We start from the raw sequence: 18,305 nt of genomic DNA on the forward strand, positions 1-18,305 counted from the left end.
TCCTTCTGGTCTGAGCTCGGATCCCTCCTGAAGAAGAGGGAGCTTCTGGCCAAAAATACACGGGAGGGCTGGCCCAGGGCAAATGGGGTTGACAGTCCCCAGGCCTCAGCCCCAGAAAGCTTCCAGGTGCTGCCAGGTCACCCAACCCCACCTGGTCATGTCCTGTTACTGCACCTGTTCCTCAGCCTCTGCCCCACATGGTCCTCGTGAGGGGCAGGGAGGGCTCCCTGTCCGCGTGGTAGCCCCCGTGGGAAGTTGGGGTGAAGCTCTGTCCTGGTGCTCTATGCATTGAAGAGAACAGGAGAGTGCACGCTCATATCTTAGAGTTCTGTGGCATGTCCTGCAAAAACAGCTGAACATTACTGAGCACTTACTATAGGACAATTTTTTTTACACATATTAACTGATAGTCTTCTCAATAACCATAGGAGATAGATGTTGTTATTTTCTGTTCCTCGGGTGGGGGATACCTCGACAGATAGAGGTTTGGTAGCTTTCCTAATATCTTCTAACGCAGCCTTTTTCAACCGCTGTTCCGCGGCACACTAGTGTGCCGCGAGATGTTGCCTGGTGTGCCGTAGGTGCAGACAAGACAAGAATTTTATAATTTTTCACTATTTTGTTTACTTAATATTTCATAATAAAGTAATTATAAAATACTTTCTTTGTGTTTATTTGATTCCTATTCAAGAGAATTACTTTATATATAGTCAATATAGGCACAGAGTTAAATTTTTTAACATTTTCTAATGGTGGTGTGCCTCGTGATTTTTTTCATGAAACAAGTGTGCCTTTGCCCAAAAAAGGTTGAAAAACAGTGTTCTAACGTCCGTAACAGGTTTGGGGATCAATGTTATGTAGGCCTTACGAAATAAGCTGGGAAAGGCTCATCGTTTTTGATTCTTTGGACTAAATATCACCAAATATCAATTGGTGATATTTCTTCAACTGTTTAAAAGAATTTGTCAATGAAAACACCTGAACCTAGAATTTTCTTTGTAAGAAAATTTTAAATTATGGATAAATTTAATTGGTAGGGGACTATCCAAGCTTTCTGTTTCTTCTAGTATCAGTTTGATAAATTGCATTTCATTTCAATTTCAAATTTACTGTCCAACTTGCTCATACTATCCTTTTGCTGTGTATATTATGTTTGTAATACCTGTGGTGATGTCCTCTTTTTCATTCCTGATATTAGAATTAGTGTGTGTATTGTGGGGAGGGTTCTTATCCAATATTTCCAGGGGTTCATCATTTCTATTGATCTCTTCAAATAACAATTTTTAGCTTTGTTATATTTTCTCTAATTTTTGCTATTATTAATTTCTGACCTTATTTTGGGTTGAATTTGTTATTTTTTCCCTAGCTTCTTGATTTGGAACTTAAAGCATTAATTTTTAGTCTTCTTTCTAAAGCTATACATTTTCCTTTAAGCATTACTTTACCTGCATCCCCATTTCACTATTGTTCACTTCAAAATGTTTTGCAACTTCCCTTGTGATTTACAATTTGACCCATTGATTATTTACAAGTGTAATGTTTAATTTACAAGCAGTTGGAGGCTTTCAAGTAGTTTTACTAGTATTGAGTTTTAAATTAATTCTGAGAGAACACAATTGTATGATTTCAGTCTTTTTTGAAATTCGTTGCAACTTTATAGCCTAGGATTTGTTTTATTTTGGTTAATATTCTGTATGCACAGGGAAAGAACATGTATTCTATTGGCTGCATAGGTGTAATTTGGGGCAAGTTGGTCAATCCTGTTCTTTGAACTGGGCTGTGTTGGTTCAAGGATAGAGAAACAAATAGTGGGATGGAAGAGTCCAGAAGAGATCTTCACATATCCGTCACTTTATTGTGGGGACTCTTTCCCAATGCAGTGGGGGACATGGTCTTTTCAATAAGCGATGCTGGGTTAACTGGATACACACTGGAAAATACATGAGCTCTCACCCCTTTCCACACCATTCACAAGAATTAGTGTGGCCCATCACTATGTGAACGTCATAACAATTACACTTCAAAAAGAAAACATACACTATCACTATGAAAAGGCATTAGCCATAAGAGAAAAGACTGATACATTGGACTTCATTGAGACTAACTCCTGTTCGTTGTAATCAATAGCTACCACAGAATAGTACAAAGTATCTGCAGTCTCTCCAAAATAATGAAATTCCCGGGCCCATCTCTAACACAAGCCCGTGTGTCGGACCAGGGACGCGTATCCAGAATATGTAAAGATCTCTAGGAATCAATAAGTAAACGGAGCCGGGTGTGAACGCAGGTGGCCGAGGCCCCAGCGAGGACCTGATCCCTGGGCCATGCGGGGACAACTCACTCAGGCCTCCTTAAGCGGGGAGGCTCCCACGCGGCTCCGCCCCGGGGGCTGCCTTTGCCTTAGAAGGCGAAGCCCCAAGCCTCGCCTTTCGCTGGCGGAGAGACGCGCGGTGCGCCCCGCGCCCCCCTCGCCCCCTAAGCCGCCGCCGCCGGAGCCCGAGGGGCGCGCGAGGCCCCGCGCACTCCGCGCCACAGGCGGGCTCAGGGCGGGCGCCGGGGCGGGCGCGCCCCCGAGGTTTGAATGTTAGGATCGGGATCGCCGGCGACGGCGGCGAGCAGATCCTGAAGCCAGAGCTCCTCCTGGGCCCCCGCGCCCGCGCCATGAGGCGGGAGAGGTGAGCGGGGCGCGCGGCGGCCCTCCCCGGGCACACGCGCCGTGGGAACGGCCGGCCGGGGGGCAAACCCGAGGGCGGCGCGGCGCGGGGGGCGCGGGGGTTGTGGCCGGGCCGGGCCGGGGTCCTGGCTCGCTCGGAGCAGGCTGGGCTGTGCCTCCCGTCTGCGCCTCCGCCCACCGTGCACACATCTCTGAGCGCGAGCACGGCGACCCCAGAGCAAATCGCCATTTCCCCTCGGCTTTTTTTGTGTGTTTTTTTAATCCCCGGCAGCCGCGGGGGGTCTTTGTTATTTAATCCGGAATCTGAAAGACTGTGAGTCCGTGTTTTTAAAGACTTGGGGCCGAGAAACGCAGGGTCACACCCTGCTGGCCGCAGCCCTTCCCTGGGGCTGTACCCGGCGGGTCTTCCCGTGCGCCCCGGCCTGTGCGCGGACTGGATCGGGGTGCACACCGCGCCCCTCCCCGCCCTCCGTGCGCCGGCCTTCCCCTCCGCCAGCCGGGCCGGGCGGGCCGGGCTGAGCGCCGTCTGCCCGCAGGTGCGGCGCCCCCCTCCCGCATCTCCGCCATGGAGGTGCTGCGGCGCTCTTCGGTTTTTGCCGCCGAGATCATGGACGCCTTTGACCGCTCGCCCACCGACAAGGAGCTGGTGGCCCAAGCGAAGGCGCTGGGCCGGGAGTTCGTGCACGCCCGGCTCCTGCGCGCCGGCCTCTCCTGGAGCGCTCCCGAGCGCGCCGCGCTCGCCCCGGGCGGCCGCCTGGCGGAGGTGTGCGCGGTGCTGCTGCGCCTGGGTGAGTGCGGGCCCCGGCGGGAAGGGCCCCCAGACTGCCCCCTTATGAGCTGGTCCGCTGGGGTGGGCCCACTGCGCCTTAGGGTACAGCTGTCTCCACAGTGACCCGCCCACGGGGTGACCTGGCCGAACCCTCCACTCTGGCCTCGGTCTCCCTTTGGGGTTAGAGAGGGGCTGGACTGGGGTGGGGGTGGGGGTGAGGAGGGGGCGAGGCTCGGAATAGCCATGCATAGAGGCAGGCTACCAGGCGATGCTCCCCATCTCTCTCACAGTCCTGTGTTTACCCCTCTCAGGGGCTCCCTGCACACTACAGACCTCCCCCAACTAGTCTGCTCAGCCCAGATTTCATAGAGGATAGAAAGCTGTAGGAAGAATAATGTTTTGATGGCTGCATTTCCAATGACCCTTGTACTCAGCTGGGCACAAATATGCTTGGTCGGACCACATGCCGGTGTTTATTTTGGAAAATAGGTCCTTTTAGTTACTGGCTGAAATCCTGCCATCTGCTGCTCTTCTTGATTTAGAGGCCACTAAACCCTCCCCCCAACCCCCTCGCAGAACTGGGTGCCCAGGACAGCTAACACCACGGTGGGGCTGGCCCATATTTGTTTCTGGGATCACACCCAACCCAGTAACTGTCTCCACCTTCTCCAGGGTCTGTACCCGTCACCACGGGCACGGAGGTCCTGATCTCCAGCCATTCTCAGTTTTGGGAGTGGGCACCTGGAGAGCAGGAGGCAGCAAAGATGGGTGGGGAGATGCTGACACTCGTGTTTGCTTGTCCCTGCTTTGTGTGGCCCCTGGGAGCAGGGTTGTATGTGTATCTGGCCTCCCAGGAGCGTGTGTGAGAGACACAGATTCAATGGGGCCGTGTGCAGGGCTCCAGAATGGTGGTGCCCCACCTTGGCCGTGGGTGTGGAGAGCAAGTGGGTTTGGGGATCAGTCAGGGGTCTGGAGCGCCTGGACTCCCGTGAGGTCAGCTGCCCACTGCTGTTTCTTCTAGCTGGGCTGTGAGGACGACATGGGGGGGGGGCACCTTCTAGACTCTAGAGGACCCCTGGCACGGCTTGGAGAAGTTCTGTCTGTCCTGGCATGCTCTGCAACCCTGCCCTGGCCTTGTGCAGCTGCCCCTACCCTAGGCCCGGTGTCCTGTTGCTTAAGCTCTTCTGAAAAGCCCTGCGCTGCACTCTGCAGATCTGATGGGCTCATTTTTGCCCCTTCAGTCCTCTGTTCCACTCTGAGAGCCCCATCCTGTGGGCCTGGCCTCGGTAGTTGCACTGGCCCTCTCAGAAACTCGGCCTTCACGGCCCTTTCCCACTGTGCAGCGCGGCCACGTCCAGTCCCTGGGGCACAGCCCCTGCCCGATGGCTGAGGGGGCCTTGGAGGGAGGTGACTTGGGTCCCCCGAGCGAGCGTGTATGTCTCGTTCCCTGCATCCTGCCCTGGGCCTGAGGCTGCCTCCCTGCCCCCAGCCCCTCCTCAGCAAACGCTCGGCTCCGGGGTCAGCACACACAGGAAGAAGCTGGGTCACTTCCCATGGTCAGTCTCTCGGGATATTCTCCAGCAGCCCCCAAGGTCTCTGTGGGAAGAGCCCGGCCAGTCCTGGGAATTTCCATGCCCCCCCCCCCCCATCACCCCGCCTCAGTTCTGCTTGGTTCCAGATCTTAATTAATTAGATGGTGTGCAGCTGGCTCCAGGGATGACTCTGGCGTCCTTATCGGCCAGTGCTGTCCAGGCGGCATTTCCCTGTTTGCTTTGGCTGGAGAGGTGGGCTGAGAGACACTCAGTGCGAGTCTGGAATTCCCGGCCCGTCACTGCCAGGGGCAGCGCAGCGGCAGGCAGGGCTGGTGACAGGGCCTGTCCTCCGCAGGGTGGCCGCCCAGCACACACCCACTTGGCACAAGCACATCTGGAACTCGGGCAGTGCTGGAGGCCCCCGGTGATGGAAGGTTCCTCTGTGAGCGGTGCTGGGGCCCGAGTGAGAGGGGCCTCGGTGGCCTTGGCCAGGGCCGCCCACCTGTGTGGGTCGAAGTCCCTGCCCTTGTTGGGTCTGGCTGCTTGCCCTGCTGCCTGCCGCCCCGGGCAGGGCAGCTCGCTGTGGGCCATGAGTCACCCGTCAGGCACGGCCCATGCTCCTCCCGGGATTCCCACCCTACCAGCCCAGCCGGATTGGCCTTAGGTTGGGGGGCGGGGGAGAAGGGGGAGGGGGGGCAGTAGAGGGAGCTGGCTCATCAGAAGGGGTGGGCCACAGAGGCAGGTTCTGAGGGTGCCCACCCCACCTCTCTGGTCTTCCTCTCCCCAGGGGCTGAGTGGAGGGGGGGAGGGGTCAGATATAGGCCAGTCAGTGCAGGAGGGTTTCCAAGCCAGCTGTGGCTGTGGGGCTGAGGAGTGGGCTGGTCCCAGGCCCATGTGACCCGGGGCTGGGGTCAGGCAGGGGTGGAGCCCTCTGACCCACTCCTGTGACTGCAGGGGACGAGCTGGAGCTGATTCGGCCCAGCATCTACCGCAACGTGGCGCGCCAGCTGAACATCTCCCTGCACTCCGAGAGCATGGTGACTGACGCCTTCCTGGCTGTAGCGGCCCAGATCTTCGCTGCAGGTACGTCTGTGCACCCAGCCCCGGGAGCCAGCAATGCCAGTATTGGGGCCGGGGCTGGGGCTGGGGCCGGGCTGTGCTGCTCTCTTGGTGAAGATGGGGAGCCCGCCAGGCAGCTGGCACAGAACCTCTCATGGTTCTTGTTAGACATTAGCTGAGGCTGCAGTGACCTGAAGTCCTGACCGGGCTGGATGGGGCCAGGGAGGCCTGCACATGACCTGTGGGGCTTGGGTTTCATTCAGCCAGGCGGCCAGGGGAAGAGCAGGGCCTGAGCCCTAGGCCTCTCTCAGTTGTGGCAAGTGCGGCATCGAAACACGTGACACAGGACTGGCCCGGACGGGGGGCTGCCAGCGGCAGAATCCAGCCTCCAGGGCCACCAGTGGGTGGGTCAGTGCTGACCTCGCTGGGTGAAGACGGCATGAGGGGTGCCTGTGTGGGCTGGGGATGCATTCCTCCCGAATGTGCTCCCAGAGCTGACCTGGATCCTGGGGAGCCCGGGGGACACACACACACACACACACACACACACACTGTGACCTGTCAGGCGCCTTGTGGAGGGTGAGGTGGATGGGGCTGTGGAGAAGGCAGGAGGGCGAGGTGGGTGTCCTGGGCTGATGCCTGCCCTTGGCCCTTCCCAGACTCCCCCATCCCTGGCCGGATGCCGGCACGTGGGTGGCCGCCTGTGTCTGTCTCCAGGCTGTCAGGCAGCTGGTTTACGAGCCCAAGGCTGGCTTTAAAAGGAAGGCTCATCTGTGAGAAGGCAGCTCTGGCCTGCTAGTGGTTGGGACTGAGCAGGGAGGCGGGGGCCTGGTCCCTGTTGGTTGTGTGTGTGTGTGTGAGGGGCCAGAGCATCCTACCCTAGCCTGCCCAGCCTTGCCCAGAGCGGGGTCAGGCCTGCACGGGGCCCTCCTGCTTGTTGCTTGTGGGCTCCTTGTCACCTCTTGTCCATCCCAGCCCTCGGGGTCCTTGGGCCCTTTCACCACAGGGTGAGCCCAGTCATCAGGCAGTTGCTGGCCCTTGCCTTTTTTTTTTTTTTTTTTTTTTTTTTTTTAATATATTTTATTGATATTTTAACAGAGAGAAAGGGAGAGAGACAGAGAGCTAGAAACTTTGATGAGAGAGAAACATCGACCAGCTGCCTCCTGCACACCCCCTACCGGGGATGTGCCCGCAACCAAGGCACATGCCCTTGACCGGAATCGAACCCGGGACCCTTCAGTCCGCAGACCAACACTCTACCACTGAGCCAAACCGGCTTCGGCTGGCCCTTGCCCTTTCTGCCCTTGGCTTTGCCCATGCTGCTGCCAGGCCTTGCCCAGGCTGCCCCTCGGGCTGGGCTCCCCTCCTTTCTCCATGAGGCCTGGCTTCCTCTGGCCGGGGCTGGGCAGGGGCTGTGCCGGCGTGTGGGCAGCTCCAGGCTGTGGGGCAGACTTCCATGGTGGCCCCTGCGGTGGTCCAGCCCCGTCCTAGGGAGAGGCAACTTTGGGCTTCTCAATTCACTTCAGTGGAAAAACTAATGTTTCCCTCCCAGATTAAAAGTTGGCAAGGGTTTGCATTTTCCCCCTTATCACAAGAGCAGATTATTTTACCACAGAAGAATCAGAAAATGAGAACTCTTAGAAAGAATACTAAAAAGACAACCCAGTTTAAAAATGAACAAAGAATCTGAACAGCCGTTGTTCCAGGGAAGGTGTACAAATGGCCGGTAAGCCCACGGAAAGATCAGCCGTTGTCAGTCAGTAGGGGGCGCACACCACAACCACCCGAGACACCCTTGGGCACATGGGAGGGCTCAGGCCAGAGCATCCGGTGGCACAGGTACCGGTGAGGATCGGAAGGGCTGGAAGCCCCATGAGCTGCTGGCAGGATTGGGAAGAGGGCCGGTGCCTGGATGAGGGCCAGAGTCTGTAAGGCAGTTACCATGAGAGCCAGAGAAGTGAGAACATGTCCACACAGAAACTGGCGCACACACGTTCAGAGTAGCAAGACTCCTCAGAGCCAGGAAGGTGCAGTGACCCGAGGGCCCATCGCCCGAGTGGTGGACCGGGAGTGCGGTCCATCCAAGGGACAGGACGGGATGGGCTTGGCCACGAAAGGATGCCCCTCAGCCTGGGTGAGCCTGGACAGCATGGTGAGTGAAAGGCAGTTGCTGGCCCTTGTCCCCTTGACACGCTGGAACACACAGTGATTCCATAGGTGACGTGTCCACCACAGGCGAGTCCACAGGACAGGTGCCTGGGCCAGCGGGTGGGCGTGACTGCTTATGGGGGCAGGTTGCTTTTTGGGGCGATGAGAATGTTCTGGAATGGTTGCACATCTTTGTGAATGTACTAAATAAAACATGCAGGTTGCTTTTTGGGGCGAGGAGGATGAGTTCACGGTAGTGATATTACGTCTCCATAAATGGTAAGACACGAGGGAAACAGAATGTCCCTGGAACTCAGTGCCCTCTCACGGGGCAGCCAGCAACCTCTCTGCAGGCCGCACCGCAGAGCTGCTGTCACGTTCTCAGACTCCAGGCTGTGGTCCAGGCGGCGGGCTCCGTCCCCACGGCCACGTTGAGCCTTCACCTGCCCTCTCTGTGTCGAGCACCTGTGAGTGCTGAGCCTAGGGGTGCCCCAAAGCACAGCTGTGAGCGGAACAGGCCCAGGCCCGGTGCCCTGTGGCATCTCGTACGAGGGAGCGTAGTGTGAGGGCCTGAGTGGTGCGAGGAGGGGGGCCTGGTTAGAGTCCTGGGGGTGGGGAGCTGTGGCCTGAGAGGGACGAGCCAGCTCTGGCATCTCAGACTTGGGCCCGTTCTGACAGAGGGAAGGAACAGTGACGGGAGGTTTTTAAGCAGGGGAGTGACATGATTTGATTCATGGGGTTTTTATTGAGGTGAAATTCACATAACACAGCTAGCCATTTTACAGGGTACGATTCCGTGGCTTGTAGTGGGTTCACACTGTGCTCCACAGCCCAGGAGCTTTTCACCATCAGGAGGAACACGCATGCTCATTAGTGGTCCCTCTCCCCCCACTCCTGTTCCAGTAACTGTGGACCTGCTTCCTGGACATCGTGTAGATGGGCTCTTACAGGCGGCCTTGGTGTCACGGCCCTTGCTGAGTGGACGTTGGAGGTGTGTCCAGGCTGCAGTGAGTGTCCATGACTCACTCCTTGTGGCTGAGTCACACACCATTGTCTGGATGACCCTAGTGCATTTGTCATTTCCAGCTTTTCGTGATTGGGAATAAGGCTGCTGTGAACTTTGTGAATGAGTATCTCCTCAAGCTGATTGCTGATTCAATAGCTGTGCTGCTGTGGAGGTAGATGAAAGGCTTCATTTCTGCCCGCGTGTCCTCTCTCAGCCTGCAGGTGGCTGTGCGTCCGCTGACAGGCTGCAGCTGCCTGGGGCTCACGTTGCCATCTGAGCTCTGATCTCCTGGACTACAGTCTGCATCCCATTGCAATGCACCCTTGAGTGATTAGTGAGCATTTTTCATGTCTAATGGATTGTTTCTGGTTTTCCTTTTATGCATCAGCTGTTCCTGTTCTGTGCTCATTTCTTTTGAAAGGTTTCACTTTTTCCCCCCTCATCCTAATATATAAAAAGCCAGGGGCCATCATGACCTAAATGGCCGATGGACGAAAGCAGCAGGCTTGCGTGGGCAGGGACTTGTGGCAGCAGGGATGGGGGTGGAAGAGGCGAGCCCACCAAGGGGCGGCCTGTACTCCCCACATGGGTGTGGCTGCGGCTGTAAGCACTCCTGATGGCCTGCAGGCTCTGCTTGGCCGCCACTCCCCCCCCCCCAATGTGTTTTATACCACATGCTGTGGTATAAAACACATTGTGTAAGTTAACAGAAGCCCAGGCACCACCTCCATGCCACACCCTGCTTCCATCAGTCCCAATGGCCCTGAGGTGCCCTCCCTGAGCTGTTTCTGGAGAGGCCTGGGGAAGATCCCACCCTCGGAGCGCGCCTGGCTCAAGGGACACACACACACACACACACACACACACACAGGAGGGGGCACTGCAAGCATCATGGTGGGCAGCCCAGCTCCCTGTGAGGCAAGGGCCTGGGAGGACCCCAGCGACAGAGGTAGCAGTGTGCTGGTCATCTGTGGAGCCCTGTCAGCCGGCTGCCCTCGCTGCTGGCTGATCCCAGTGCGGCCTCCTGGCCCAGAAGATGCACAACTGCTGGGACAGCCACCGTGGCAGGCCAGGTTGATGTCCTCATGTATGAACATCCCCCAGAGCACTGTCGCCCACACATACCCACAACAGTCCTGGACCACGGCGCGCCCGTTCCCCAGCATGCCTGTGTCCCCCACACGACGTGCGCATGTCCCCTCCAGCATGCTCCTGTCCTCTGGAGCGTGTCTGGGTGCTCCCGGTGGGCGCCTGTGAGATGACAGTGAGAGGGCAGAGGCCAGTGCAGTGAAAGACTGCATCTGTGGGGCTAATGCAGATGCTGAGGCTGGAGCATGCGCGGACAGAGACCCTCCTGGTGGGCATGGGTGGCCCTCGCGGAGGTGCCTTCGATCAGTGTTTGAGATCAGGAACTCGGAGGGGCGAGGAGGTCCATCTTCTCAGTGAAAAGGCAGGAGGATCAGGGAGGCTGCAGAGGAGGAATAAGCACTTTGGGTGCCGACCCCCATGAGCGAAGGCTGCCCTACTGAGCCTCAGTCCCCTGGGGCCTAGCGCACTCCTGCCCGGCAGTGGGTGACAGGACGTGCTTTTCTGAGTGAATGAGAGAAAACACTGATTCTCCCGCTGCCCGCGGAGTGGGGAGACATGCGTGGAGTGAGCGAGGTTCCCTGTCTGGGAGTTCCAAACCCACCATTGGTTCCTTTCACCGCTGACTAGAGATATGCAGGGTGCCCCCCAAAATGTATACACACTTTGAATACCTACTAATTCCAATGAAAAGAAAGAAACAACCACGGAGCTGTCATCTGTTAAAAGTGTGGGCACAGACCAGCAGTTGGACATCCCCCGAGGGGTCCCGGATTGGAGATGATGCAGGCCGGGCTGAGGGACGCCATCCCCCCCCCCCCTCCGCCCCCGCACGAATTTCATGCACCGAGCCTCTGGTTAATTTATAAAATCTCTATATATTAAGGGAGTTCATACCATGTAACGTGCAAGCGTTCTTCTCTGGGTGGTTCTTCTCAACTCTGCCCCTCCCCCCCCCCCCCCCCCCCCCCGCCACACACACACACACACACACACACACACACACACACAGCTTGGGGGTCGGGGAAAGCCTTCCTCCCATGGAACACCCCGCTGCCCCACAGAGGGGTGCTCAGGGGGACAGACAGGTGGCAGGGGTGGCTCAGAGCTTCTTACTGTCCACTGTGTCCAGTGCAAGTCAGTCAGCACCCTCCACCCCTCAGCTTCCTCCTCACTGAGTACTTCGCTGTCCCATTGCCTCCTCCAGGATGGGGGCTGCGCAGGGTCGTCTGAGGCTCTGGCACAGGTGCGCAGCTGTGCAGTGGAGTCCGAAGAAATCTCTGCCTAGGAGCTACCCAAAGGGTGGGCAGGACTGACCTCAGCAGTTGATGGCCAGACACCTGTTCAGGGGTGCTGTGGGCAGGGGCTGGTCCCCTGAGTTTCACCTCCAGCCATCATGTGACCCCGCGGGCTGGACCGGAGCAGGGTTTTGGCGGCCTTCTGCTGACCAGCATCTTCTCTCTGCAGGCATCACGTGGGGCAAGGTGGTGTCCCTGTACTTGGTGGCCGCGGGGCTGGCTGTGGACTGTGTGCGGCAGGCCCAGCCCGCCATGGTTCATGCTCTCGTCGATTGCCTCGGGGAGTTTGTGCGCAAGACCCTGGCAACCTGGCTGCGGAGGCGCGGTGGATGGGTGAGTGGGGTCTGAGGGTGCAGGGGGGCCAGGGAGGGGAGTGGTGCTAAGGGTGGGAAGATGGGTGAGGGTTGGACTGCTGAGTCCAGAATTGGCCTGCTGTCCCACCTCAGTGTTGACCTGTCCCTACACCCCCAACTCCAGCTCTAAAGACCCGCAGCCAGGTCCCTGCACTGCAGAAGGCGGCCTGGGGAGGGAATTCAGGCCCAACTCTGTGCTGCCCTCCTCATTAGGCTCCAGCACCTACTGAGCGATGGCATTGGTCTTCCCCAACATGTCTCCACGCCCCTAACTGCTCACCTGGCCCAGCCAGGCCTTGGGGGCTGCTGGGCCCTGGGCATGGGGCGGGGCACCCTCAACCATAGATCTGTTTTCTCTGTAAAATAGGAGGGACACCCTGGCAGGAGTGCCAAGCGCAGCCCTCCATCGAGGTTGCAGCCAAGGGCTGTGGTCTCATCTGAGGGGGGCATTGGGCAGGGAGGTATTGGCTCCAGGTGACTCCGCGGCTGTGGCACCCCCAGTGCAGGGACTGAGGCCTCTGTCCTCTCCTCCCGCCTCCCGCTGGGGCTGGCCATGGTGGCTTCCTGGCGTGGGGCTCCCCTGCCTCCTCTCCCACCTGAACTCTTCCCTTTACTTCTCACCGTCTGAATCCTCATGGAGAGGTTTGGTCCCTGCTGGAGCTTTCAGTCCCAGCCAGGCCACAGACCTTCCCTCCTCGGCTCAGGGCTCCGTTGACTCGGCTGACACGGTGGAAGGCGCTGGGGGCCTCTGCTCCCCAGCTCTGTTCTCAGCTGTCCCTTTCTCCCTGCAGACCGACGTCCTCAAGTGTGTGGTCAGCAGCAACCCTGGCTTCCACTCCCATTGGCTTGTGACCGCGCTCTGCAGCTTCGGCCGCTTCCTGAAGGCCACCTTCTTTGTGCTGTTGCCAGAAAGATGAACCTGGACCCGGGAGGCTCTGGGCCAGGCGCTGCCCTCCTCCCGCACAGCCCCTCCTCCCGCTGAGCTCCTCCTCTGTACACCAGACCCTGGGGACGTGGGGACGCAGGCTCCCCTGGGCCTGGAGCTGGCCGCCAGTGCCCACCCGTGGCCCTGCTCCCTGTGCCTCTTCTGGAGCCAGAGGTCAGGGTGACCTCCCGGGCCCAAAAGGAAGGCAGCTGGGAACACCAAACTCTCACTTGACTCCAGGGCCCCGTCCACGAAGGGTGGCCATGTCAGGACGTTTGACCCGAAGGTGACTCGGGCCCGGCCACGGCCAGAGGAGCCGTGGGATCTTACCGACCCCACAGAGCATAAGGCTCCTGTGCTGAGGCTTAATCCGCTCCTGGAGGGAGAGGGTTCCCGCCTGTGGCAGGAACCAGGCTTGGGCCCCCGGCCGACACACCTGTGAATGCACCAACTCCTGACCTACGAGGACGGGGTGTGTGTTCGATTTCAATAAAGCGTCACAGCAGGGAAGGCGACCGCCTGCGTCTGTGTGCCTATCTGCCTGCGGCTGCCTGGGACCGGACAGGAGGCGGTGAATCCGTGTGACAGGCCGTCTTCCCGAATTGGCTGCCGTCTGCTCCTGCGGCCCACCAGCAGGAGCTCACACGCCAGCACCCACACACAGGTGAACAAGAGCAGGGTGCCCAGTCGTCCTGCTCCGCCCAAACCCCGCCCGTCCCTGCCGTTCCCATCCCTCTGCCTGGCGGACAGCCCTTTCCTCACTGCAGCCTGCCCCGTGCCCCATGGCCCTGAGCCTGACCCCTGCAGCCCATCTGACTCCCGCTCGAGCCACAGGTACAATGCCTGCGATGTGGCTTCTCAGCCTCAGTTTCCCTTTCTGTACAAGGTAGGTTAAGCCAGACAACTGCTAAGGTCTAGCCCTGCTTTCCGTGCAGCCTCAGGAAGAAGGGTCCCGATGGCGCAGCTTTCCTCACTGCCCCCATTGCCCCTCCCAGCCCCCCAGCCCCCTGCACTGTCCCCTGGGCCTCTGCTCGGCACCCCTTCCCCAGTGGCCTTGCAGTGCAGGTGGAGAGAAGGAAGGGAGCAGGCCGGAGAAAGGGATGGGGTGTGGAGAAGACAGCCTCAGTCCAGTGCTGCACAAGGCCATCTTGCTTGCCCTGCTTTCTGTCATTCACTTAGACCAAATGTGCTGGCATTTCCAGCATAACGTTTCAGACGCTGAGAGCACTCAGCAGTCACGGGTGAAGTGACACATCAGTGGTCTATGCACATACAGGCAGAAGGGACACTGGGAGAGGTGCCCCATTTCCAGCAGCAGCAAAGGATCACGTTCTAGGTGTGAGCCAGACGTGTGAAGCCTCTGAGGACAATCAGGACCCTAAAGACATCCAAGTAGACAGACAGGAACACCAGCTCCCAGAGAGAAAAGCAGCTCCCGGAAAGGGGGCAGTTCTCCATGTTTATGAAGTTAATGTAATCCTTACCAAAAAAAAAATACCAGAATGTTTTTATCCTACATTTAAACAAGCTAGTTATAAAGTTCAAATGAAAGAAACCAAAAAGCAAAAACAGCCAGAAAAGCCCTTAAAAAGAAGAGGAATGAGGACGGACCGGGCCATCTACCAGCCACCAGACCAGGCGCAGACGGCAGAGACGCAGGCCCAGCCCGAGGACAAGCCCTGGAGCAGTGCAGCTCAGGCAGCGGGGAGGATGGGCTTGTCACTGATTGTCGACTCACAATGAGCCACTTGGGAAAAAAACTAAACCAGACCTGTACATCCCACTGCATCAAACTCCAAATGGACCAAAAAGCTAAATATAAAAAATGAAACAGTACTAGAAATAAGTGAATTTCTTTAGAACTGAGGAGTGGGCAAAACACTCCCAAATAAGATTTAAAATCCAGGAACAATAAAAGACAAAATATATACTGGAAGGAAGTGTTTATAACATTTAACATTTTCAAAAATATAACTTGAGAAACCAATAGTGGATGTCAGGGACAATGACAGTGCCTGTCGAATGGGCGGGTACGGGCTTTTACTGAGGGGTGATAAATTGTTTTGGAAGTAGACAGATAATTGTTGCACAACTTGCAAATAATACTAAATGACAATGAACCGTATAGTTTTTGGATACTTTAAAATGGAAAATGATGAACTTTATAACTGCATTTTCTCAATAAAAATTGTAATTTAAATTAGGAATGTTAGAATTAATATTTCTAATTCAAAAGAGCTCGGCAGCTCCAAAAATAAAAGAAAAGATAAAAAAGGAATGCAAACCAAAACTACCCCAAGATCCATGTCTCATGGATCAGACTGGCCCAAATCCAGAACTGACCACTGGGTGAGGACTGGGCAAGCAACCCCACACCCCCTGCGGGATGCAGAGTGGCGCCATCCCTGTGGGGGAGGGGCAATCCCAGTTACACTGGCAGAAATGCAAACCCAGGCTATTCACTGACATTCTGTTGGCACAGATTGGAAACAAGCAAATGCCCAGCGTGGGGGGACCTGCTGGGTAAACTGGCACATGGCTTCCCTGGGGCGCCCTACAGCTGGGCTCTGTGAGGGGCAAAATGTACCTTAGCTTACCATCTTTTTGTTGTTGCTGTTGTTTGTTTTCGGTTAATCTTCATAGGAGGGTATTTTTCCATTGATTTTTAGAGAGAGTGGCAGAGAAGGGGAAAGAGAAATACTGATGTGAGAGACACATCAATTGGTTGCCTCCCACATGTGCCCCAACAGGGGTTGGGGATCAAGCCTGCAATGAAGGTACGTGCCCTTGACCAGAATCGAACCTGGGATCCTTCAGTCCGAGAGCTGATGCTCTATCCACTGAGTCAAACCGGCTAGGACAAACTTACAGTTTTGATTTTGATAAAGTAATATAGGATGTTTTACACAAACATAGCTAACCTAAGAGAACACTCAATTTATAGAAGTTAAAATAAATGATCAAATTGATGACATAAACAACCAGAGAAATGCTTATTCTGATTATATATATTGAAAGAGAGAGAGAGAAACATTGATCAATTGCCTCCTGTATGCACTCCAACCGGGACCAAGCCCTGTATGTGCCCTGACTAGGAATTGAACCAGTGACCTTTCCATGCATGGGTTGAGCCTCACTGGCCAGGGCTTCAATTATATTTTAACTATATCTTTAATGAGGAAGGCATAAAAATGTAATAAAACTATCAAACTTTAATCAGTAATCTTACTGTTAATAAGAATATTATACCAAAATAATTGTGTCCTGTAGAATAAAGCAAATTATTTCAATGTTTTGAAGAACCACGATTTTCTTTTCTTTTTCTTTTCTTTCTTTTTTTTTTTTTTGAAGAACCACGATTTTCGTCTTAAAAGATGTAAAATGAATATTTTAAGGGGAAAAAATTTAAATTTTGAATTGGAAACAGTGTGGACACATACTTTTTTTCCTTAAAAAATGTGTGTGCCACATGCCTAAGCATTTCAGGGTGATGGTTCATGTAGCGCCTTCATCTTTGCATAGTTCAGTGAAAATAAATCAATTATAAAATGACTAGAGGTCCAGTGCTCGAAATTTGTGCACTTTGGTGGGGGGTCTCTCCGCTCGGCCTGTGCCCTCTCGCAGTCAGGGGGCTCTTGGGGGATGTCTGGCTGATGGCAGTTAGACATCTTTAGTGCTGCTGCAGAGCTGGAGAGGCTCCTGCCACTGCTGCTGTGCTCACCAGCCATCAGCCTGGCTTCTGGCCCTGTGGGAGTGCACTGATCACCAGGAGCAGATCCTTCATTGGGCATCTGCCCCCTGGTGGTCAGTGCACGCCATATCAACTGGTCATTCCATCGTCTGGCCAAAACTGGCTCTTTGACATCCTCCAAGGGGTTCGGGATTGTGAGAGGCTTGTGTGAGGCAACCAATTGATATGTCTCTCTCACATAGATATTTCTCTATCTCTCCCCACCTCCTCCCTTCGGTCCACTCTCTCTGGAAAATCAATGGAAAAAATATCATCAGGTGAGAATTTAAAAAAAAGTAGTAACAAAAATAAGGTACAAAACTGCCATTCTCTGGAGCATTATCTCAATTAATTGAGATTTTGCTTCCTGGCAATTAATAGAGGTCTTTGCTAGGAAAAGTCTACATTGCATGAATGGACTGTTTTGGGTGATTCTGGTGATGCAGAGAGAAAAGTGGAGAGTGGAGAGAAAGCTTCCATCTTCTTAGAGAAATCTGAGCCACCATGAGCAGAATGTTGCAGAAATACGGATAGTAAAGGCCATTCTGATGTCATCTCATACGGAAATGAGGGTCAAGTTCTTAGAAGCTGGAGGAAGGGTGATGGTTGCTATAAAATGTCAGAGCCCTCAGCTGAACTGCATCTGTGACTGAGATCTGTGGATGGTAGAACATGTGAGTCATGAGACTGGCTATTTGGCAGGAAATTTCTAAGCTAAGTCAAAGTTTTGAAGGAGTCGCCTAATATCTCCTGAATACTATAGTAAAATGCAGGAAGAGAGAAACAACTTGCAAACACAATTATTCATCAAAAAGGAAGCAGACTGCCTGGCCAGCGTGGCTCAGTGGTTGAGTGTTGACCTATGAAACAGGTCATGGTTCCATCCCTAGTGTGGGGCATGCAGGAGTCAGCCGATCAATGATTCTATCTCATCATTGTTTCTCTCTCTCTCTCCCTCTCCCTTCCTCTCTGGAACCAATAAGACACACACACACACACACACACACACACACACACACGGAAAACGACCTTAAAAATCTGGAAAATTCTCAGCCTATCCACATTGAAAGTAATGAGTAAGCTTGCCCTGAGGAAGCATGACAAGTGTGCCCAGATTTGATAAGGAGATTAGTATTAATTGATCATCTCAAAGAAGTTAGGGAGATTTTTTACAACCCTGGGGAAATTAGCCAGCCCCCTTCACAGAAGCTAGGGCCTATGGTCCAAGACCAAGAAGAATGACTGAAGAAGGCATTTCAGAGAGCATGGGATGCCCTCCCCTTACAGGCCCAGAGCAAAATGGCCTGCTATTCACTTTTTTTCTCAATCAGCAATAGTAATCATGCCTCAGATAGATCTCATTGGCTATGGCAGCCACTGCACAATGCTCCCCCACATACTTGAGCCACCCCTTTAGGAGGCACAGGCTGTACACATTGGTGGCATGCGTATGAGCCATGAGGGCTGTTACCTTCCCCTAGAGTTTGGAAGTTGCAGTGGTGCAGGGGCTCATGACCCAGGCAGAGCGCCAGGCCGTACATGGGTGAGCCCCCTGCAGAGAACTCCCCTCTAGGATGACCCAGGTGGACGGAGCCACTGGTAATGTTACTGCAGCCCAGGAGGAACCTCTACCCCAGGCGGTCCAGAGGCAGACATGAGGACAGGATTATTCTGAGGCTTAAGGTTTTGGTTTGCTCAGGACCTGTCACTTCCTGCCCACTCCTT

At 55.0% G+C, this 18,305-nt stretch overlaps 1 protein-coding gene across 7 annotated transcripts; it reads left to right on the forward strand.

The window, feature by feature from the left end:
• Positions 1-2,408: 2,408 nt before the first annotated feature.
• On the forward strand, positions 2,409-13,365 carry BOK (BCL2 family apoptosis regulator BOK). 7 transcript variants are annotated; one of them, XM_045575302.1, is made up of 7 exons: positions 2,410-2,675; positions 3,211-3,462; positions 5,930-6,058; positions 11,161-11,230; positions 11,280-11,362; positions 11,742-11,905; positions 12,050-12,112. In XM_045575302.1, exons 2-7 carry the CDS (start codon positions 3,240-3,242, stop codon positions 12,053-12,055), a joined length of 675 nt encoding a protein of 224 aa, XP_045431258.1. In that variant the 5' UTR covers positions 2,410-2,675; positions 3,211-3,239; the 3' UTR covers positions 12,056-12,112. The 7 variants fall into 7 exon arrangements, with proteins under 7 accessions (XP_045431255.1, XP_045431258.1, XP_045431257.1 ...); XM_045575297.1 differs by lacking the exon at positions 12,050-12,112 and adding an exon at positions 12,717-13,365 and having other exon boundaries at positions 2,417-2,675; XM_045575299.1 differs by lacking the exons at positions 11,161-11,230; positions 11,280-11,362 and adding an exon at positions 9,086-9,189 and having other exon boundaries at positions 2,409-2,675; positions 12,050-12,170.
• The last annotated feature ends 4,940 nt before the right edge of the window (positions 13,366-18,305 follow it).

This window comes from Pipistrellus kuhlii, unplaced genomic scaffold (assembly GCF_014108245.1).
Source record: "Pipistrellus kuhlii isolate mPipKuh1 unplaced genomic scaffold, mPipKuh1.p scaffold_m20_p_7, whole genome shotgun sequence".
NCBI lineage: Eukaryota > Metazoa > Chordata > Mammalia > Chiroptera > Vespertilionidae > Pipistrellus > Pipistrellus kuhlii.

Bases quoted from the DNA above. Each gene is read 5' to 3' on its own strand.
- BOK (XM_045575297.1), top strand. From the start codon at position 3,240: ATGGAGGTGCTGCGGCGCTCTTCGGTTTTTGCCGCCGAGATCATGGAC. The intron at 3,463-5,929 runs GTGAGTGCGGGC...CTGTGACTGCAG, and splicing joins CGCGGTGCTGCTGCGCCTGG to GGGACGAGCTGGAGCTGATT. The intron at 11,231-11,279 runs CCCCCCCCCCCC...CACACACACACA, and splicing joins CAACTCTGCCCCTCCCCCCC to CACACAGCTTGGGGGTCGGG.